Raw genomic sequence first — 24,446 nt, 5'->3', positions numbered from 1 at the left:
GGTTTACAGCTTGGACTTGGTGTCATGATCGCATGATCACACCAATCTTGGCTAACTTAGAGTGCTGCCAGATCTCCCTGGTGCCTGCTTGGATATACCACAGAGATTAAACCAAAGCCCTCCAACACATGCTAATCCTGATACAGGGGAACTACTTCAGAACTGAGGATATAGTTCAGTTCCAGCACTGACAGATTTCTTGGTGCCTGTGAAAAGAGCAGTACATACGAGAGTTAGACCCCAATACCGCAAAGACTTAGCCGATATTTTAAGCATGTGACTGCCAAGTTTCAAAGGACCATTCATGCGATTGATATGATGTATGTGGGGGCATCTTGTTGAACCAGTTTCTGAGTTGTATTCTTAACTGAGAAGTGAATACTAATCTATAAGGAAAAGAATGAATTCTTCAGTTAATTTCAATAACAGCGTCAAAAAAGCAAAAGATGGAAATAGCCTTTACAGTCAATATGGATGTAAGCTGTAGGTAAACGAGAAAAAAAAGGGGTGAGAGGCCATGTATTTCATTATCTTCTTCCAAAAAGTATCTGCTTCACTGTTGAAAGTTTTAAACCAGAACTGATTAATCTTAGTTTCTGAAGCAATGTACATTTATTTTAATTATTGCTACATCTTAACTAATTACTACAAACAATATGATTTACAATACAGAGCTGTTAGAATATATCATTCAATGTTCCAGTTTTGTTTAAAGTGTAACATATTTAAATATTTTTGGTGAAATTACAAACAGCAGAACATAAATGATTATTTTGCATCTGAAATATGAATCCTTTACGGTGTAAAGATTAGGTTCCATGTGTTTATGTATAACAAATCTCACTGTGCACAAATAGTCACTGATACTTTTAACCTTCTGTCTAGCTTTCAAGATAAAATAATTTAAATATTGCCATTTTAGGTATTAGATACTGGCATTCATGTTAGGTAATATCTTATACAACAACTAAGAATTCTTACATTATGTAAACAGACCATTTATACTTATCTCTAGTATAGAAAGCATCAAAATGGTCTTGTGTAATTTTATGGAGGCACAGAAACATCATACAGCAGAAACATCACAGTTTTGTCTTTAGCTATGTTTTCCTCCATTAGTATCTAGTGCTAAATCCTGAGAAATCAAGCTTGGAAATCTCCTTTTCATTAGAAAAGTTTGTTCGGTCTATGCGAGAACTTGGGCTTCCAACTTTAGTCAGCCAGGATTTCCTGCAAGAAAAATAATAAGAGAGGGTTAGCATGTAATGAACTGCACATATGGGGTTTGTTCTCCTATCATGCTTTCCCTATTTAGGAGCCATATGAATCATAGTCTTGTTCATTGAGGAAACTACCTCAAATATGTCAGGTTGTTTCTTTGTTCTCCCTCTCTTTCTTCTTTAAAAGCAAAAAAAAAATTTTTGAACTAATTCACAGTATTTTACCTATCAGTGGAAGAGAAACTATTGCGAGATAAAAGGAGGTACACAAACAGTTGAAGTGCAGCAGATGACAGTGTTTACAAAGACATTTATGTATGAAAAAAGTAATTTCTCATCATTTTCTATTGTACTGAATCTCAGCAATAGGATGGAGAAGATATTTTAGTGTAAGATATTTAAAGAGATATGTATTTCCACACAAAGTTTTTATAACTTTTTAGTGATGTATAAACTGACACTGGTACTTAGCTGCAATTAGTGTTAAAAGGTAGAGCATTATTTGTTTCAATTCTAATTTAAAGGGCATAAAACAATTATGTTTTATTAACAGTTATGCTAATTCATTTATTGAAAATCACACTGAGCATTATAAAAATGCAATGTTCATGCACTGAGACTTAATTTTGATGTCTTCACGATGAGTATTGTGCATAAAGGCCGCTGATCTTGAGGCAGTACATAAAACACACCTGAGACAGAGTCTCTAACAAACTTTGTCTAACAAGATACATTTCAAATTAATAAATATTTCCATGAGATGTTCACACATCCTCACACCTGACCCTTGTTCCTCACTTCATGTTGGGAAAAACACCCCCCTTCTCTATTTCAGAATATGAAGAAAATCAACAGATATATGAAATACTGTATCACTCAAAACCAGAATCTATCTGTATTGTTTTTAGAGACTAATGTGATATCCACAAGCGAACAAACACTTTTTCCCTTTACTTGAAGGTGAGCTTGTCCCAGACAAAACCAATGGAAACATTATCTTCCTTGCCCAGCCTTCACAACTCTACGTCATGCCCCAAAAAATTCATCCTTGGTGGCTTCCAATTTCCAAGTTCCACTGCATGAAGAAGAAACTCTACAAACTCCGCACAGGGCAGAACTCTATCCACAGTCCATTCAAATGAGTCATTCCTATGAACTAGTCTGGACAATACACCACTCACTCTTCAGTAAATATTTCAAAGGCAACGGTGCTTCAAACTGATGCAAACCTTGAGAAAGACGCTGAAAAAATAACTGTGGCAAAGTCGGAACAAGAGCTAATCTCAAAATAACTGTTTCCTACTGCATTTTATTTCCTGGATACTGCATGCCCGTGTGACGATTCTTGTTCACGCTCTGATCTCACAGTTTAAGACAAAATTGACCGTGCAGAGAGTACATGGACTCGGATACACTTTAATGGCAGATTTATGAATTACACGACCTCCCTGTCCTGCAGGGCAGATGGCGCCATGCAGAAGAAAAGGCCAGGTGGGCTGGGCAGCGGTCGGCAGCGCCCAGGCTGCGCGGGTCCCCCGGGGGTCAGGGGCTCCCCCAGTGTGCCCGCCATTTCCGGCGACCATCCGAGATGGTGCTGGGGGTGCGAACGCCCAGTTCCGATTGGCTCACTCAGCTGCCAGCAGTGCCCTCCGATTGGCTGCCACCAGCGTGCCCGCCCCATCCTGCCCTTCCAGAAGGGTCCCTCGCCCTCCAGCCTCCCCCGCCCTGCGAGCAGGCCCCGTCCCTGCCGGCTGCCGCAGCTGGGCAGGGACCCCCTCCTCCCCCCCCCCCCCCCCCCAAAAACGAGCCTCAGGGCGTTCACAAACACATCCACCTCTCCAGGTAGCTGTTACTGAGCAGCAGCCACTCAGAGCATACTGATTTTTTACTGTTTTGGTTTTTACTTTCTTGGCTAAGTAAGTTTTGTAGTGTCTAACATGCATTTATAAGCGTACTTGAAATAGCTTCCTATCTGAACTTTAAAGCAGACTTTCTCTCTGATCGTATGCTCGTGGTGCTTTATTCCTAGGAGTTTAAGGAACAACTGGATCTGTCATTCTCTTCCCCTTATCATTTCATTAAATAAAATTACCTTTACTAAGTGAACCTTGCTTGTTACCTAGGCAACTGAGATCTTTCCATTTAACATATTACTGGAAAATGAAGCCTAAAGAGTTGGTTTTGCATTGTCCTAATTTAGATTCTAATATAAACAACTTGGTTGTATAAATTATTTAAAGCATGCATATCTTTTCTTGCAACCTTAGGCACATGTGCATATCTTTAACTTGGCATCTAGGTGCTACTTGCAATGACACCTGTTAGTTTAGGCCTCTCCTTCTCACAAGCACATCACCATGGTTTCTTGAACAGTATTTCCAGGGTTGGACGATCTTTCAAAAGAATTTTCTGTCTGAAACAACTCCGGGCCTCCACGGGCTTTCCAAGGAATCTCTGCTGAGTATGGGGAGTGTTTTCAAAGATGTTTGACCAGATCAAATCTGGAGGGTTCCCTGGAAATATTTACAGAGCCTTACCTCTCTAATACAAGATGATAGCAGCACTGCCATAAAAACCACTGGGCCGTGAATGCTATAGCTAGGAGAGCTACTTTATGTTCTCCCAATAAGAGCTTTTTAACTGAGATCTATGCTATAACAGATTTTCCAAAGTAAATGGCTTGGCTGTCACTATTCTATGAATGGAATCTTTGCATACTTTGATAAGGAAAAACCTACTCCAATCCAGGAAGAACTAGGCCTCTTGTGATTTCAGTAGGTGCCGGTGTGAAAAGTGGCAGGAAAGATAAGTGTTGCTATCACTTGCTGTAAGGTCTGATGCAGTACTGGAAAGAAGCCCTAGCCCTCACTCCCTGGCACTTGACTGGGAAGCAAAACCAGAATTTGCAATAATAGAACTGATGAATGCTGTTAGTGGCGCCTTATAAACTCATCTTATACTAGAGTTCTGATACAAAAAGAAGTGGTTTCAGGGGTTGGCAATAGGATATGTGGCTTTCTACTTCCTGGCTTCTAGTTCAAGTCCAAGTCTGATCATTTAGGGAGTAACAGCTGTCCATGGTTCACAGAAGAATAATACCATTATATGAGCTCCTAGTCTCCACACCTGAAAAGACCATCCTAACAGCTTCTATTAATTACACTTCTGTGGGCCAGCTCAGAGGCCAAGGTGTATACAGGGCAAGAAGCTTTTGCCAAAAATGGATTTTGGGGAGGATTTCTGTTTCAAATGCATGTGCTGTATTTGCCTCAAAAAAATCATAATTTCCCCAGAGCTAATACTACAGCATCTTTCATGAATCCTGTGTCATTTACAATGAAAAAGAGAATTAATCTTTTGAGTGGTGGATGGGTTGTGGGCAGGCCAAACAACAAACAAGTACATAAATAAATAGTGCATTTGTTCTTTAATAGACTGCATGCAGAACCATCTCTACATGTAGGATGCTTCCATGTTAGTTCATTACTTACTCTATGCAAAAAGCCAAGCTCCATTTTATCCTCAGATTGCACCAATTTTGCAGTCTACAGCGCTAGAAATGGACCTGGAAAAGGGCCTACAGCATTAATATTTGGGTGAGCTAAGCATGATTTAAGAATATATGATTGTTTCCCCTTCACCTTAATTACAGCATCACTTACAGTGAAACAAGAGATAAAAATGTGCTTTATTTAGAGTGAGAGAAAGAAAATCTGGAAAAAAAGAAAAGAAAGACACCAAATTGCTTACACTTTATTTCCATTTGTTTGGGATAAAATATTTGAGAGAACGTTGCTTTTTGAAGATTGTATTTACATGTATGACAGTGTATAGACTAGAATTGTAAATATTTATAAAATACCTCCAAAATGTTGTTGTATTCTGAAACAGTACTGTCAAGTTTTCATAAATCCTGATACTTAAATGTTTGCAGAAAAGAAATGTGGCATTCTTTTTCATTCCTGTCTGGCTTTTGAGCTTTTAGGAAGAACTTTAGCCATTGCTTTCAAGCTTTTCTCTACAATCATAAGGGCTAAGAACATTTTATTTAAAGCGTTTTTGTTTTATAAACCTTCAATACACATATAAGTAAAGCCTCTAGCAACTTGGGTTTTTTAAAGTCCAAATATCATGAGAACTGTAATAATAAAACAGGGAGTAAACACTGCCGAACACCTCCATTTGTTATCAGTATAAACACTGTGTGTGCAGATGAATGCGCATACACATATACAAATGGTGAATGCATAAATTATTCCAGAAATTTTCATAAATCCCTCACATAGATTTAACACTAAGATTTGTAAGTTTAGTCACAAGTTTTTGGTAAAGTTAAAATACTACAGGTATTTTTTCAGATCACATCACAATTCATATCAAATCAAACAAAATAATGTCTTCAAAACTACTTTTGTTAACAGGGCAAATACTGGATTTCCTGGCCAGAAGGCCACAGCTTGTCATGGGCTGAAACATCTCTGAATCCAAGTTATTTCACTGCAAGATGATTAGAGTTTGACCTATTTCTACATTAGGGTCATTACATATAGATGCTGTGAAACCAGCTGACACGCATCATTTCGCTTGCCCTTGTTCCTCCATGTTTTGCACGAAGAAAAGCAGAGGAGCCAGGTGCATCACAAAACAGACATAGCATCTAAGTCAGAGAGGGAAATTACTCAGGACCTGTCCATAGACTGTAGTGCAGCATCTTAAAGATCCCCTAGCCAGTATGCCTTCACAGCCTGGCTGGCTCCAAACAACACAGACCATCAGCCCAGCACACAGCATTAGCAAAGCTACAGCACCAGGCGGTGACAGCTATTTTGCTTCAGTTTTATTGCTGGCTCACTTGGAGCAACTTCTTGCATCTCTGCACAAAATGTTTCGTATAGTACAGAAAACTTCTCTTGGCTCATAGGTGATGTGTCCCAGAAGTTAGTACCGAGCCTTCCCATCGCCCCTGCCTCTGCTCCTGCACAGGAGCCTAACAGTAAAAGAGGAATCTGGAAACAGAATACACAGGGATCAATGCTGATGTGAAAAAAATAGCAGGAAGGATAACAGAAGCCTTGGTAGCAGAAGTGTATTTAAAAATACTGTTTTATTTGACATGACTTGAGTAATAGTGTGACCTGAAAAAATGCATTTAGCATTTTAACTTTACCAAAAGCAATCAAGTCAAGTAAAGTGGAGAAAACAAGTTCTGAAGTGAAAAACACACATGAGGGATCATGGAGAGAAAGATGGGGAGAATTACTTACTCTTTGGTGCAGGATAAGGAAAAGGATTCAAAGGACTCAAACTATTCCAAAGGCAAAGTCAAAAACCTCCTACTGACCATCATCCGCTGGCCCTAGTAATTTTGCAATTTTCAAAACTACGCTCTAGCTTGGGGTAAAACCTGAAGCCTCCTGACATGAAATGCAGCTGCCTCAGGAGCTCTGCTGAACAGGGCCTCTGTGCTGCCATGGAAACTGCTGAACCCCCCCCCCCCCCCCCCCCAGGGAAGACGCGTCAGGTGATTTTCAAACTATTGTGCCTACTGCTTGATAAAACACCAAAAATAATGCTGGCAGCAGGCCACATAGTGGATCAGGATCAGAGGCCCGCACTTAGTCGTATGTCAGTGCCTTGTATATACATACCTTCGAGAGGAAGGCAGAAGGTGGGTAGAGGGAGAATAAGGCAAAGTGCAAGGGAGAGGAATTTTAATGCATTTATTAGGATGACCCCACCAGAGTCCATCAACAAATCAAAGCCAAGTAGCAGGTACAGCTTCAGAGAATTAAAGCAAAAAAAAAGGAGAAAGCCACCAGGAATCTAAGGATACAGGCCAAGGAGTGGGTGAGCTAGGAACCAAGCAACACACTCGGGCGTAGGTGGGGTGCCCCAGAATAGAACTGACACCCGTCGGTGTGGGGAAGTCTGCACTGCTACTGCCTATTCGCTAGCTGCTCCGGGCAGCGAGAAGGCAAGAATTTCTTGACCCAGTGGATATTTAGCAGAAGGCCTGTAACTGTTTTAAAAAGGGGAGAAAAAGATATTTAATTACAATTAGTGTTTGACTTTGTTTTTTAAACACAGCTGTCAGATGAATGTTATTAATTTGTTTATATTTCTTCCTTTTCTGTCAAACCCTAGCTAGCATTCAAGGGTAGCATTTCTCTAGAGAATACACAATGAGAATTTCTTTGAGGTACTATTTGAAAGTAATGCCAACACTAAGGGCAAATTAGCAGAATCTGATATATTAAAGATATGAATTAGATGTGATACTCTGAGAATACTCAAAAAACTTCAAAAATACATATTTTTGTGTCACATTTCTATTTATAAAACCTCTGAGAAAAATGACTTGTATGTTAATGTTCATCACATACTGGGTACATTAGCAGGCAAGATTTTCTGCTTATGTAAAAAGGATTGCTATTAGTTCATGTTAGCACAGAGTTTGACTCTTTACATATTTCTTTCTTTTAAATTTACTTTGCTATTCATATCTGGTCTATGCTAAAGGTCTCCACATGTTAATTTAAAGACAAGGAATGATCTCGAGATGAATGATTTTAAGTCTGAAGATAAGTGTTTTTGATCTGCAATGCAGAGATCTGTTGTGGATTTTTCTATAAATTGTTGTTGTAAACTTGAAGTGGAATTGAATGAAAAAGTGCATTTTTATAAAAATGTGGAAACACATCAGAATATCTCTTTGTTTAAATATGAGTTACACAACTTGAATTTGGCTTCTTTCATAAATCTCACTGGACAAAAATTAAGCAATGTTGCAGAAATCTGTTCCAAGAAGAGCAATGAAGTAAATGAGAGTACAAAGAGAAATTCAGCCATTTCAGTAATTGGAAGTATCTTTTATACCCACATTGACCTACAGAAGGTATGAGAGAATTTCCTGTTAAGTTTCTGCCCTACCTTCCTACAGCAATATATATACTAGAGAGCTAGAAGAAGCAAGAAGGCCTATTGTATTTTTTCCTTGTAATATGTCTGCCTCCCACAGGGTAAGATTTGGTTCACAAGGCAGATTGACTAAGAATTTTGGCTACCGCCACTCCACTCCATGGAATGCGACTGAAAATGAATTCTCACACCACGTCTATTAAATCTCAAAGACCGCAAGAAGTTGAAATGAGGAGGAATTGTTGCCATTAGTTAGTGCGCCAGTTCAAGCATCTGGAGAAGAAAAGCTAGTTCTCTAATACTTGGAAATAGATTAGCATCTGTCAACCACATAAACTGTACTTAAATCAAATAGCACATATATCGTAGAGCTGAGAAAGTAGTAAAGCACTATTGCCTCTGGTCAGCAATCGTATACCTAAAAATATGTTGATTAAAACCTCACCATAGGCATTTCAAAGTCACCCTACTGGAGGACAGTATTGAACCATCACAATTTGACTGACTCAACATGAGTTCTACATAAAATACATCACCTTATATGGCCCAGTAGAAATAAAACAGCTAGTACAGTAAGGAGAGCCCAGCAGTTACAGGCATATGATCTAAGAGTTCATACATACCATCATGCAACCACAGTCCAGAAAAGCATACAAATAATGATCAAAAACTGTGCAGATGATACAAACCTCTTCATGTCAGAAATGCGATCAAGAATTTACAAGAAAGAAGATGGGCTTAGGGCTAAGGGGAGTTTACATCTTCTTTGTACTCTCTGGTTAGAATTAAGGAACTCTTGATGCTACTTGCTCTTTTATCTAGTGGAAGTGCAGATCTGTTGTACTGTGTGACTTGCTCTTGTCCTATACCAGAAAGTACAAAATGTAAACTGCATCTGAAAGGTAGAAGGACTACAAGATTTCTCCTTTAGGAAAGGGTCTATTCAGCAAAATTATCCACTACTTTCTTGGTTGTGGTGGCTTGATGCAAGTAAAACTATTTAAAGTAATAGCTGAGTTACAGAATCACAGAATGATTGAGGTTGGAAGGGACCCCCAGAGACAGTCTAGTTCAACCCCCCTGCTTAGAGCAGGATGAGATAGAGCAGGTTGCTCAGGACCTTGTCCAGTTGGGTTTTGATTATGTCAATGAATGGAGACTCCACAATCTCTCTGGGCAACCTCCTCCAGTGTTTGGCCACTCTCACAGTAATAACATTTTTTTGTAAGTTTAAAAGGAATTTCCTGTATTTCAATTTGTGCCCATTGCCTCTCATCCTGTCACTGGATACTGCTGAGAAGAGTCTGGCTCTGTCTGCTTTACTCCCCCCACATCACATATTTATAAACATTGATAAGATCCCCCAAATCTTCTCTTCTCCAGGCTAAACAGTCTCAGCTCTCTCAGCTTCTCCTTGTATGTCAGATGCTCCAGTTCCTTAAGCATCTTTGTGGCTTCTGGCTGGACTTGCTCCACTACATCCATGCCTGTCCTGTACTGGGGAGCCCAGACCCGGACACAGCACTCCAGATGTGGCCTCACCAGTGTTGAGCAAGGGAAAAATTGCTTCCCTCGACCTGCTGGCAATGCTCTTCCTCAGGCAGCCCAGGATACTGTTGGCTTTCTTTGCCATAAGGATGCATTGCTGGCTCATGGTCAACTTGTTGTCCACCAGGACCCCCAGGTCCTTCTCTCCAAAGCTGCTCTCCAGCAGGTCAGCCCCCAGCCTGTCCTGGTGCAAGGGGTTATTCCTTCCCAGGTGCAGGACTTTGCATTTCCCTTTGTTGAACTTCATGAGGCTCCTCTCTGCCCATCTCTCCAGTCTGTCCAGGTCCCTCTAAATAGCAGTACAACCATCCAGTGTCTCTACCACTCCTCCCAGTTTTGTACCATCTGCAAACTTGCTGAGGGTGCATTTTGCCCCTGAGGTACACCACTACTGACTGGCCTCCAGGTGGACTTCATGCCACTGATCATAACCCTTTGAGCCCAGCAGTTCAGCCAGCTTTCAAGTCCATCTCACTGTCCACTTATCTAGCCTGTACTTCATCAGTTTGTCTATGAGGATGTTACAGAAGACTGTGGAAAGCCTTGCTGAAGTTGAGGTAACATCCACTGCTAGCCCCTCATCCACCAAGTCAGTCACCTCATCACAGAAGATGTTATCAGGTTGGTTACTCATGATTTCCCTGTCATCCATGCCGGCTACTCCCAATCACCTTATTGACCTTTGAATGCTTAGAAATGGTTTGCAGGATTATTTGCTCCTACACATGAATAAACCATATGCACTAAAAATCTTAACAGCAAGTGCTTAAGGAGGTCCATCACAGGAAACGAGCAGTCTATCCTCCCTCTTGGTTCTTTCCTAAAGCTATTGTTTTTCTATGGCCCAAGGGGTAATTAAAACCTTGCAAATGGCATAAAACTGTGAGGGCATGGTGGTCAGATCCATCCCCAGCCCAGTTAGCTTTTCAAATTTTAATTCTTTAAACAAAGTTGTAGCTTTAAATGGTAAACAAGAACACCAGGCACAGAGACTCATATGCCTGATAGTGATATAAGTATGACACAATGACAGTAGTAAGGAGAGACTTCTCATGACAGCAGGAAATTCTTTCTTCCTGAAGATCATTGTCAGGAACACACTAGTCTTTAAAGACTACACTTTTCCACCCAGGGACACAGACCCTGTAGGCCACACCAAACTTCTGAGTAAATCACCATATGAGGACCAACCTCACATTAGCATGCTTGGTGTATCCTCTAAGTAATTCTCAAAAGACTGATTTACATAGGGAAGTACAGATTCATTTATTACACAGGAACTAAAAATATTGCCAGACCAAAACGCAGTGAACTTCTCCTAGCAGCTCTGGAATTCTGGCTATTTTCCTTCAAAGGTCTCTCTTATTTTACAAATACTTAGGCTAGCTAAGATACAGGAAAAGAAATGGTGATTCACAGATAAGCTTCAATCTGGTCATTTGCAACTGACAGGACTAAACAAAGATGAAAATGGAAGCTGTAAAAGGAAAGCAACAAAATTTTTAGAGTATTATGTTAGAGCACTCAGCAAGTCTGAGAGAGATTATTTAATATTCTCAGTGTTGCAATGACTGTATATAAATTTACCTTTCCCAGGATACCACTGTTTAAATACTTTCAGAGATAAAAGGTCAGCTGACTTCAAAACATTCAAAAGTGACTGTTTCTATCAAAGTACATATTTATGCATCTACATATGTGAGCACAGATTAGGTAGTTGGTAGTGCAGCTGTTCCTCATGCTGAAGCATGCGTACAATTGCTTTCATACGGACAAAACACTGACCTGCTCATTTTTACAGTTAAAAAAAAAAAAAAAAAAAGATAAAACCCATAGACTGTTACAAAAATCTCAGCCAAAACCAATTTTAAGCTGAAATATTTACTTCAGATATTCTGACATTTCATATATATTTTCTTCTTACTATTAGGCCAAATTTAGGTTGCGACTTACAAATTATCTTTGAAGAAAAGATAACTACAAAATATATGATGCCTATCTCCTGTACGAGTGGATGCCTGTGATAGACTGAAAACAAAAAAAAAGTAACAACCGAGAATTTTATCTTTTTCTAGTTTGTGAAGTGTTTCAAAACATTCTTACTTATTAAGCATTTAATTAGTTTGGCTTGATTTTTTTCACTAACTTCACATTACATGATTTGATAATTTAAATTGCGCATCTTCAAGGGAAGTAGTTACACCAATCTTTCAACCTGCAATCTCAAGGAGCTTTTTTAAAGCAACAGTGATATAAAATAGTAGATGTTTTAATATATGAATGAGATCAAAATGTTTTAATAATCATTGGTCCATTAGAGAGCACAGCTGTTCAAAAAAATGCCAAGTAGATTACATTACCTAACAGTCTCCTTAAAAAAGTTTACATGATGAGAAAGTTTGGGCTTTGTCAAGACTTAGTTTCAGAATGCTGTAATATTTCTTTGTTGCACTATACATGTACAGAGGAAGCAAAGAATTAACATAAGGATACATTATGGCTATTTTATTCATTATTCCACAAGAGGTAACTGTGGTCCCCAGCCCACAAGAACATGCTCTTGAAGCGAACTCAGTTCCATACGTTTACAAGGAAAGCAAAGTTGGGCCCACGGCATACAAGACACCTATGTGTACTTCAAAGATCGCCTTTGAAATTGATTAGATTTGATGCCACGAATTAGGATTTGCAAATAGGTATTATTTATTGTTTCTATAAATAACAGAACTTGTGCTTAAAAAGTCATATACTTCCCAAAGAAGGAAGTTTGTCCCCTCCTCTGCCTTGAGGTGAATGTCTAGAAACAGCAAACATAGCCTAGATAGTGGAGAAGACATAAAATTAAGAAGTGCAAAGCCTTTGATGTGCTGTCCCTCATGGAAGGACAGAGGTACCTTATGGAAGTGATGACGTGTCCACATTGTCACATCCCAAAGAACTGTGTTTCATTTTAATAAAACAAACCAAAAAATCATTCTTTAAACATTGCTGCTTTTTCATGACTTTTTCTTATGACCTAATATATAAAGATTACCACCCCTGAAAATAATATAAAGATTGTTTCTCTACTGGTTTTGTAAATTCTATGAATTTATCATTTCACTTATCAGGGGCACTTTGGTTTTAAGTCCATAAGATGACACATGCTACCTTCAAAGATAGTATTAAATGTATCATCTAAAGAAGCCTTTCAAGTCATGATCCCAAACTATTCTGGTAGAAGGTATCTTGGATGTATCAGCTGAGATTTTGAATACAAGGTTACAAAGTTTAACTCTCAACCTCAGGCTACTCAGCTGCCTAAATCTGCATTATTCAAGTCAGCTTTGTAACATCTCTAATTGTTAGGCTTTTTATGTTTTATTAATATTATGAGAAGCTGCATAGAAAAAAAAAAAAAAAGACCCATTCATGTGAGATGCAACAGTGCTGCAAGCATGCCTATGGCAAAGTCCATTCCTGTGGTCTATAAACTGTCATTATGAATATATTCACTTAGTAGAAATAAACACACATTTAACATCAGAGCTCCAAGCTATTTAAAGAGGCTATCAGAGCATGAACAAGTATATTGGTTCAATCTTTCTTTGTGTAAAAAAATTTGTTGTTTATTTTGAACAAGGCTTTTAATATTTACTGAAATAGAATCTGATACATATTCTTTGTTGTTCAGTTCTCTTCAATCTGACAAATGAAATGGCAAGAGCATTGGCAGCTTTCAGGGTGCTGTACTGCACTGCAATTTTTTAAATTAATCTGTTTCTTAGACTTTTTCTGAAGAAAATTATTTTTCTTTATTTGCAATGTGCGTAAAATTAAATCCAGAAACAAATCTCTTTCTCTAGAAAAAAAAAAATCATTTTTTTCTAGAACAGAAATAAACCCACACTGAAAATCGTGAACTGTCATCTGCTCAAAGCAACTATGGTATATGTTACCTAAGTTAGTATTTACAGAAAGCAAACCAACAGATTTACTATTTTTTTCATTATGAGGATAATGGGCTTTATCTTTCCTCCTAAACTTACTGCTGCTTTGGGGCATCTGCTTGTTGTCTCATTAGAATCTGCCCTTTGTCAGTACAATTTTTTGGTATTGAAAGCTTCAAATTTCAAAAACTAAAAGAAAAGCAAGTTTTACTGCAGATAGGATCTTGCTTCTACTAAAGTCAATAGTAACACTTTTAACAAGAACAGCGAGGTAGAATCAAATCTCTTTCCTAGTTTAAACAAAGATACACAACTACTTACAAGAAATAAACACAAAATGAACAAAACCCCCAAAACTTGAAAACAAAAAAGCCTATCTTCTGAAGCAGACTGGCCAGTACTACTTTTAAGTATTCTTTCTAAATAGGTAACTGCTATTACTGAGCATCTTGCCTTGTGCCATCAACGCTTTAATTTTGTCCCTTGTGCTGCATGTGATGTAGGCTGCCAGTCAACAAAGGTGGCTCAGGATGCAATCAAGAAAAAAAGGTGTTTTGGGTCAACACATTAACAGATCCAAAACCCACCTCTCTAACTCACTAAATGTGCAGTGAGCTAAGCAATATTCTTCACTGCAAAAAATTTCTGTTCTAGAAATGTATTGATCTTTTTTTGAAGATAACTGTATTTCCAGTGGAAGTGGGTAACAACTAGCTAAATTTGAATTTCTCTCAATATTTTCTAATCCAAATAATTTTTGTTTGATTGTCATTTGATTGTTTAAAAACACATTTTTGGAAGAACTATGGGCAAGGAGCTAAGCGCATATGCTTCAGTGAGGAAAAATGGGCTGAGACTTTTTTTTAAATGAGCAGCAAGAGAATAAAAGCAGAAAGCTGATTTTACATGTATATAATTAAACATATATCAACTGTTAGGTTTTCTTAAAACAATTGCTCAGGAAATGCTACCTTGTCACTTATAACTGATGTCTCTCAGCAAGGATGGATTATAAAAATCAAGTAAGAGTAACATGCTACAATTTCTTAATATATAAACAGGTTTTGATATTTTGTGCTAAATGCTTGGTAAGAACAGAATTACTGGTAAAGTACAAATAAATTCCAAAACTCTCATAAATCTTCCTATTTTTTTCTCTTTTCCTCAAGCTTCAGGGGCTGTCAAAAAATACCGAAGTTCTCATTTGTTTTCTGTAATTTATGCCAGTTCTTTTCTCCCCTTCCCTCTTCTCATTCTGCCTGGACAGTTAAAGCAGACAGGTCTGTTTCTGATCACTTCCACACTGTGAACTGCTGCAGGGAAAATGTAGTCCTTGTAATCTGAATTAAACATGATAAATGTTACAAAGAATCCTGGAAAACCAGTATTTTTTACCAGCCCATTTTAATGGAATGCTTTTGTTATGCACAAATATTTCATTAATATTATGCTTTACAAAACCTACATTTTGTAGCTAATTGCCAGAGCCTCATTAATGCCCGAAAGAATGAGTATTAAATACTACCACACTAGTTCAGGAGTTGTGAAGAATTACAAGGTATGGTGCTCTTGGTTGCCTCATCATTTGGGAATAAATCTTGTTTCTCATTACAAAGGTTTTGTGTACCCTACAGAAGGGACTTTCCAACAGAATTCACGGACTTGAGATAATCATCTGTGCATCTCTGTATATTCCCTGGCAAATAGCATTAGCGTGGTCACTCTGCTGCCAAAGACCCAATCCACACAGAGTTTTTTAGCCACAGTCACAGGTCAATGGATCCTGTTTACCTCTCCTCTCCTGCCCTCAAATTCTAAGCTGATATGGAGAACGTCAGAGTTGTGGACACATTTCCTCAACGATATAATCACAGCTGCTCAGCTGCATTATGTCTTTCCTGACTTGCAGTGGTTTTTTGTGATGGTCATGGTGACTATCCATGTACAAACTTTGGCCCTTTCTGTGTTAATTATAACATTCCTGACATTCAGCTGTGCTACATGTACGTTAAGATGGGATCTGAGACTTAAGTCCAAAGTTACTAGTTTCTTAATGAAATGAAAAAATAAAATTATTTAAAATAGTTCAAAGAAGTCATTTAAAATAAAACTTTGAGTTATTTAGTGCTTCCATTAACAAAGATTTCCAAAGGTTGATATTTGAAATGCTGGCATTGAAGACTGGCAGGTTTCCTAGAATAAAATCTCTCAAAAGATGCACTCTGATATACTTTGAATTAAAGATTTGCTCATAAAAAACTGTTTGGCTACTTATAAATGCACAGAGAAGTATTTTTTTTTGGCAATGCAAGCTTCATACAAGCAAAATAAAACTAATTTTGGGAGGAAGAGTTATGCAAGCTTACAAACATTAGCAGTGTATGATTTTGGGAGAGCTCTTCTAAAATAATCATTTTGCAACATTAATGCCAAAACAGTTCATGTCACCATGCACTGTACAAAATCAAGAGTATTCTCAAGCTTGCTTGTTGTCCAGAAGAAATGGTCTAAACATTTTATATCAATCAAGTCAGTTAAATATAAACTTCAAATTATAGCAGCTGCAATGAAATTCAGGATATAACATACATCAAATGGAAAAGGTGGCTAGACCACAGATTCAGCTCCTGTTGAAGACACTTACATCTAAGTGTCTGCATGTAGGTGTTTAAGTATAATCCCAATTTCCAAGGTCTCATTATAATCAGCAGAGATCTACAGCTTGATTCAACTGCCTGACTATTGGCATCTAGTGTCACAAGAAGTTCTAGGGTATCTGAGATACCTGCATGGAGTTGGCAGATGCAAAACAGGATCTTTGGAAACCTATGCCATTCTGAACATCTCTGTTCAGGTAAATGAACTGATCCCCTGGTCAATACAGTCAATGGAGCCTAGAGAGCTATTTATCTCACCTTAAAACAGCCACCTGCATTTCATGAGCTAAATTGCTCTTCAGGCTCCACTATCTTGACCAGATCTCCAATGAATATAATAGGAGCTTAGACACCTAGGTTACATGGAAACACTTATATGGATATATCTGCATTCAGGGTTCTTAAACGAGCTAACTCCAATCCTGCTGTTTGAAAAAAGTGCTGTTATAGGAGGAAATTCAAGTGATAGGTATATTGAATGTTCATTGATTTCTGTAACACAAATCTGACTTAAGTGGCAATGCAGAAATCAAGAATATTAAAGTCATCATGAAAAGACTGCACTAACAGTGATGTTCCGTTGTGCTAAATGCAACTCTTGGATTAAAGCAGACCAAGATCAAAATACTGCTCTGCTGCTTACCAAATTGCTCCCAACATAATCCTCTTTGTTTGCTGAACATTAGTTTAACACAAAGTTTATATCCATTTATTTGTACCATATACAAATAACTGTATTAAAAGAACACCAAGGTTAGGAAGTGACAAATTAAGACTGTGCAACTTTAATTCACCCCCATTATGCATATACACTATAATGACATACTTAAGTACCCAGCCATTTACTGTTTTTTCCATCAGAATCTCTGCCTCAACATCCATTTCATCTTCCTTCCTATTCATTGTTTAGCTTTCTTTAGTGCACACAAACAAATCAAACTCTTCTACAAAGCCATAACTATTAACTCCTAATAGGGTTTTTGATGCAATTCAGCAATACAATATCTGAACTATTTAGAAATATAACTTAATCCTCATAGCAATCCTGTGACTTGAAGAAACAGTTTTACCCCAGAAGATGAGATTGAGCTAAAAAATTTTCAGGAATTTTGAATGCTCATTCTGACATAAGACAGGACAGATTTTTAAGAATATTTATCATTACGTGATAAATTTCATAGTCAAAGATAGCTCCTTCCTGATCTCAGTTACATCTCTGAGTGCACATCCCTTCCACAAGTCAAATTCCAAGGTCTCAAACTGGGCACCAGGAAAATGAGAAAAATGCAGAGATCACATATGAAAAGCCTGGTCTAAATGACTCGACCAGCACCACAGTGAAAATCTGCGGCACAAGCAGTGACATAATCTATCTTTCAGAGCAGCATTTAATGATCTTCTCATTGTGGCCACTTTTCTTCCTCTCTTATTGACTGATAAGACTGGTAAAACAAAGAAGGCATGAACAGCAACTACAACTCCTTTTACCATACAAACCCTCTACATCCTCAGAACAAACTTGCCCCAGACACTGAAAAATGCAGTGGTTCTATGAAAAATGCAGTTTGTTATGATATAACTGAACCCTGGCTGAACAGATGCATGTAAGCAAAATGAATTACAGTTGAATAAGCAAGTCTCTTAGACAAACATACTCTATTTCACAGTTCCTCCTGACCCTACCAGCTGCATCCCCATCACCAATAGTCCTTCCTTCAATACACATAATTCAGGAATAACTTTATCTCTGTGTAAAAGTCCTCTGCTGCTGCATCTCTTCTGGACAGTGTGTTCCTATTTGTGTCTTTTTCTTGCCGTTCCTTCTGGGAATCATGCTGTTTTCAGTGGGGGGAGTCAGCTGTGCCAGAGCACTCTCTGCAGGAACGCAGCCCTATCACGAAAATCTCACCCTACTGAAATCAGTGGAAGTTTTTCCTATGACATGAACAGAGTTAGAATTCCATCCTTTATACTCCAAACAAGCAGGATTGATCAACATTTTATTCAATATATACCACAGAAATAGAGGAAATGCAAAAGTAACAGCTGAATTTGACATCACATTTAATTGTTTTCCTGTATTTGGTTAAATTAGTAACTTAATATTATATAACAAAATTTTCATTAGAAAACATACGTGGTATGCAAAGATGGCTGAAGTAACACAACTGCTACAACTGTATAAATAGAGGGACAGATTCTACATGGGGTAAAAACTGGGTTATACATAGTGTAAAAAGAATATATAAAGAGTTAGATCCTCATTGCTACACTTCTGGATCAAAGAAAATACATATTCTCAAATATATTTAGATTTCCAGTTCAAAAGATGGTCATAATTTCTGAGGATCTGGGTCAGAACTGCAGAAGAAACCCTAAACTCTAATGCCAATACCATCTCAATCACTGGATCATGCTTCCTTTTGAACACACATGCCAAACCACAAGCTAAACTATGTGGGAACACCAAACAAATCCAAGACACTGGAAATCCTGGTACTCAAAAGTCAACAGATCTGAGAATCCAGTCACCAGGGACTTCTGCGCTAACAGTTCATTAGACAGTGAATACTTATAATGCTGATTCTAATTCCAAGAATTAAACTTCACATATAAAATGCTATAAACAATTCAGTACACAGCTGTGGACTCAACACAGTTTTCATTGCAATGCACGGAATTTAGCCACAGAACTTTCATTTAAATTGAAGTAAAACATATGTTTAACTCTCCTGCACTTCTGTGAAATTGTCAACCATGTATACCGTGTAGCAACAATAAAACAACAACACTGTATTCTAAGTTAATACAAGTGGCCATATTTTTAACTTGGCTCTATTGTTCTTTTGCTATTTAACACAAATATAGCATCTTAAGTATACGAGTTATTAGAGTCATTATGAACAAGGTGCCTGCAAATAAAACTTATCTCCACTCTTTCTTTTATTGGAGAACAACTTTTTATTTTATAATACAAAACATCAAAATGGATTTTTATTTATTTAAAAAGTATATCCATTTTGGCTTAAAACTTAGTACAGGAAGTTAGAATCTCGCCTACATATTTTTTGGCTTACTTATAAGCATTGGAAAGCAAGAGTTTATAACAAAAGTACAACAGATCCCTTACTACTAAGGTACAAATGGTTCTGTTTACTTTTATTCTCCTTTGTTTAATGACAAGAGAAACAACCCCTTATTCCTTTATGTAAAGTTGCTTTTTCATTCATATATTATGATGCAATAAATTGAAAAATACTACTAATATTTTCTTAATTTTTCTTTTTTTTTCCAAAACAGATAAGAACATTATTCACTGCAGCTTGATAATTATTTCCATCCCTGTTTTTGTTATAACTGTTGGACTTTTATTCATGACTAAACTTTCCAAAACTGAGAAAACAAAGCCCAAAAAATTCATAAATAGTCAAGTGTCCAATTCTTTTCAGCTTTTAATAGTGCTTCATCTACAAGGTATGTTAAGGATCAAATCAGTGAAAGTCTCAGAAAAATAAAATGAAGGTCTGTGAAAGATAAACCATTTATTATTTCCTGTTCAGGATATACACACGAACAACTGGTAAGCCTATTTCAGTATAGCTGACTCAAGTATTAAGTGCATTAGTTTATGAAATCTGGATTTAGCTTCTTAGATGAGGAAATCAAACATGAACTTGAAGAGGAAACACCCTTTTTAATACAGACAAAAACAAATGTGATCACAGCTGAGACGCCAAAGGGTTTGATTTAATTCAGTATTAATATCTAATGCTTTGCCATTCCCATACAGCAGCTATAAAACAATAAAAGCAAAACCAAAAAAGTCCTGCCCAACTAATCAAACCAAAATTGCTGGCTGAGGAAAACCCTAGAAATCCTTGAAAGTTGTGTTGCAGTCCTGGGCCTACCTACTGCTCTTTCACTATGTCTGGGGACAGAGAAAGACCACTCTAAATTATGACAGTTAGTTCCCTGCACTGAGGTATCAAAAAGGTTAGATGACATCCAAAAACTGAATAAAGGAATGATAGTTTCTTCCCTTTCCCAAAACAGAACGTTAATTTTATTAGAAAAAAATTATTGTGCACTTTTCCCAGATACACAATCAATACACCACTTGTATGACCTGCAAATATCAAATTGGAAGTGTAGATAAAACCCTGCAGCAACAGGACACTTGGAAGACAATGGAAGTATTTATTTGAAAAAGATATGCAGAACCTTTACTTACGAGAATAAAAAACACAATGGAAAAATATAACAGGACTAGGGGGAACAGACTACCAGATAAAAAAAAACGTATAAACAATTCAGGCCTTGACCTCTTATGTATAGTTTCAATACAATTATATTTACTACGAGCACATGGGACAAAAATGGTAAGTGGTTGCTGTCTCAACATAAACTGTAAGCAGTTCACAAAGTTGCTACATTTAAATAAAAGAACAGCAACAAAATTCTGACAGAAACTGTCTGGACACAAGACCCAAACATAAACTAAGATGCTAAAGGGTAAGCAAAGAACACCTAGTTCTGAATAACGGGTAATTTCAAGTGGTCTTCAAATTTCCAATTTGTATAGATGTGGAAAAATCTTAATGCCCCTTTAATCTCTTATCATCTCTTTTCGTCTTTATTATTGCTACTCTCACAAATCTCAAGGCTATCTTGGCCCTCATATACTCTGTAACACAACTTGAGTGCTGTGAACACTGCTCTAACTTACATTGCTTGCCAGCAGCACCATGAGTAAATTCTGACAGTCAAAAATCATCGGTTCTCACTAATGCATTGCAAAGGTGTGGCTGGCGCAATGATTTCTTAAGCTCTGTCAGTATTGCTGGAAGACAGAAGAGAGAATTGGTCATTGGTGAAAAGAAGAGAGGAAAAAATGAAGAGTTGTTATAAGCAGAGTTAAACATGACAAAAATAGGGTAAGAGCCAGAAGTACAAGCCTGGACAGTAATCATGTACCTATGTAATTCAGTACACATTTAAACACAGAAGAACATACTACAGGGGCACTCTGCAACGCGCAACATTCACATCTTGTGCTTTCACCATCATGCTCAAAATGACCACAATCTGTATGACTGTTGGAGGAAAAATCTTTCTTAGAAGAGTGACATTACCTCATTGCTGAGTAGTTCATAGGTGGCAGGAATAAAGGACGCACAGTGAAATCTCCTACCAAGGATAAACCCCGAGACAGAACATCTCCAGTGTGTGATGAAAGATCAAGAAACAGGTGAATATGAAAGAGACCTGGAGACAAGACTCACTCAGAGACATCTATATGCTCAAATGTGGACTCAGGAGTCTATAAGCTCCTAGGCCGAGAGTTAACTAGAACTGAGGTCACCACTGGTGATTTAACTTCAGTCATACCCGCAATTTCCCTGCAGGAACAAAGCATGAGCTGCCACTTCTCTAAACTCAGAGACAAAGAGACAGAACACAAAGACTAACAACGAGAAGTGAGAGAAACAAAAAAACTGTGCAGACCGTCTCAAATATGCCCATGTTCATATGCTTCTACAGCACGAGCAAATATGCCCCCATGTTCACACGCTTCTACAGTCATCAATTTGTAGATTGTTCCAAAGTAACATGCTACTAAAACTGGGGATTCTTACCTGCAAAATGTGATAAAGACCACCTAAATCTATGTTACTATGCAACATTCAAGAAGCACTCTTTCTTGATACATTTTTAAGTACATTCACTTTTAAAGAAAACTCCAAGTGTCAAAAAATTACATATTATTCACAGTACTTTGGGGCACCTCAGGGGATTCCAGATGAGACCATGTTCACTAAAGAATGCAAAACACTTCCCTTCTGGCACAATTCTTTCTGATAATAATGAAACTGTTGCATGATACATGCCTGGTAGAGGATTCAAATGATTCCAGTTGATGAAAGGGATTTTTTTTTTTTGTTATGTTTAATGAATTTTTTCATGTACATTGCATACTTGTTTTCTTTTTTTTTCCTGATAGGTATTTGAGACAAATTTATATTAAAAGACTATATGTTCAAAGGCTGTTTTTTATGGGCGGTATCCAGGGAACACAGCCCAAGTGACTTTACATTCACCCCATAGGTTAGAAAGAGCTCTCAGCACAGGGTAGCAGCAAATTTTGAACAGTGTTCCTATCAGTCAACTAGACCATAACAGTAATGGCCCTGTTCAGTTCATTCCTGGTGAATGGTGACTCATTCAAGCATGCAAAGTTGGTGCTTATTAAGCCCTTTGGAGTAACATATATAATAAGTGAGGCATAACTATGAAGACCACCTTCTACTAGGACACACCTTTCAGGAATCTCAGGTCAACTAGTCACAGAAATAGAATTTATTAACCAACATTTATAAACCAACACACCAACAAAAACCCAAACCAAGTGATTTCTATCTAAAAGGGTTTAAAAAAGATCAGTTTCCAAGGGGAATTAGGCACTAAAAACATTAATAATTTAGAACTGAAATCCTAAAATAGTCCCTTTGTAAGAAAACGTTTTTGTGCAGTAGTTCAAATTGGCTGGTAGTTTCAGTACCTGGAGATACCAGATATTGCTAAAAATACCTTCTTTAGCTTAAAATTGCCAGGACTAGGTTTTCACTTCTTTTTCCAGCTAGTCTGCTTTCGCATCTAGTTTCATTTATATCCTTGTAAGGTTGGTTCAGGGCACCTGTGATGCTGTCAGATTGGTGCCTCAGGAGTATGTTAAGTGTTTGGCTTTGTAGTTCTAAATTGTAAAGCACTCAGAAGGCATCAGTTGGACAGCATTACTGGTCCCTGAATTCACCCCACCAAGATACTACATAAAGATATTCAAGGATGCAGCCAGAGATATACGTAACATATTGTTAGATAACTACTTCTGTCTGGCTTTTTCCCTCCTCTTTACTTACTCTTTTCTACTCTTCTTGTGTTCTTCATATGTATGTGTGTGTGTGTGTGTGTGTGTGTGTATGTGTGTGCATATGCAATTTGTTCTTTGGAACATGGAACCAATCTGACTTTCTGGTTAATGATGTGCATAGTAAAATTCCAGTTGCTCTTCATTATAATGAAAAATAATAATGGAAGTAGCTGCTGCCACTCAGTTGAGACTAAATTCCATTTTGTACTTAAAATTCATTGCAACTTTTTATTTGCAAAGAAGTTGCATGTCCCCCCTTAACCTTACAGCACTTTCTCTGTGAGCAAAACAGATTTTCTAAACACTAGCAAGAAAATTGATGAGTCAATTAAGCAAATTCTTTAAGAAATTCACTCTTCATCTACAATTAACTTCATTATGAAGTACAGATTCTTGAAGTCTCCATATATTTAAAATTCTTTAATAATTTGTGAATAGGCTACATGTGAAGAAATTACATTATAAATTGCTATTAAGGTTTATTACACCAATATGTAAGGCAGTGTGGCCCAAATCTTGCCCTTTACTCTCCTTCTTTTCCAATGCTGCCTCTATGGAGCCACTGCCACAGAAAGGACAGGACTGGCTTCTCTGTGCCTGCACTCGGCCAGGTGCCAAGAACCAGGTGCCAGCTTCACTGTCTCTGTGGAAAGCAGGTACCTGCTTTCAATGCTCAGAGCATAGGATCACTGATTAAATGCTGTCCACCAAAGTCAAGGCTACAGCTGAAGGGCGCAGTGGTGTTTTCAGACATCAGAACCCATTGCCATGTCTAAAACCTTTTTTTGCAAAGAACAACTATATGAGTAGAAACAGAGAGAGACTGGACATGTCTGTCAAGACCCTTCACCGGGGGTTTATTTGGCTTATGCACTGCTGCACTTCCAGGAATCCCCTGGCTCTACAGTACTTTGAGCATCGGGGCATAAAAGGCGCTTTGCCTTGAGGTGATTTTGCCAAAGAGCTGAGATAGAAGAGGAGACAAGGGGAAGCCCCAAGTGTATTGCTACATGTGTCTACTCAGACAGCAGTGATCACTAGTACACAGCTCACTAAAACGATAAACCAATTGCAAACACACAAAGCCAGATACAACCACACATTTTGACTGCTCACACCAGAGATTATGGAAAGTAAATGAAAATCCAGTTTAACTAGCCATTATGCTCTATTTTTTCTGTTTTGGTATCATGCTGAATGTATTCTTTCATTTTTTAAAATAATTCTAAATGGCAATAGAGCAGAT

The 24,446-nt window shown here is 37.8% G+C and overlaps 1 protein-coding gene across 4 annotated transcripts in view; it reads right to left on the bottom strand.

The window, feature by feature from the left end:
- Positions 1-587: 587 nt before the first annotated feature.
- ACYP2 (acylphosphatase 2) overlaps positions 588-24,446 on the bottom strand; it is a 69,352-nt gene continuing 45,493 nt past the window's right edge. For 2 of the 4 annotated variants that reach the window (XM_067293006.1, XM_013949918.2), the window contains one exon: positions 590-1,230. In XM_067293006.1, coding sequence (XP_067149107.1) covers positions 1,116-1,230 — 115 coding nt within the window. In that variant the 3' untranslated portion in view covers positions 590-1,115. Of the gene's footprint in view, positions 1,231-24,446 lie in introns of all 4 variants that reach the window. The other 2 variants (XM_067293004.1, XM_067293007.1) reach the window with 2 other exon arrangements.

This window comes from Apteryx mantelli, chromosome 3 (genome assembly GCF_036417845.1).
Source record: "Apteryx mantelli isolate bAptMan1 chromosome 3, bAptMan1.hap1, whole genome shotgun sequence".
NCBI lineage: Eukaryota > Metazoa > Chordata > Aves > Apterygiformes > Apterygidae > Apteryx > Apteryx mantelli.
Note: the sequence above shows the minus strand (reverse complement) of the source record. Positions and strands in the feature narration are given on the sequence as shown.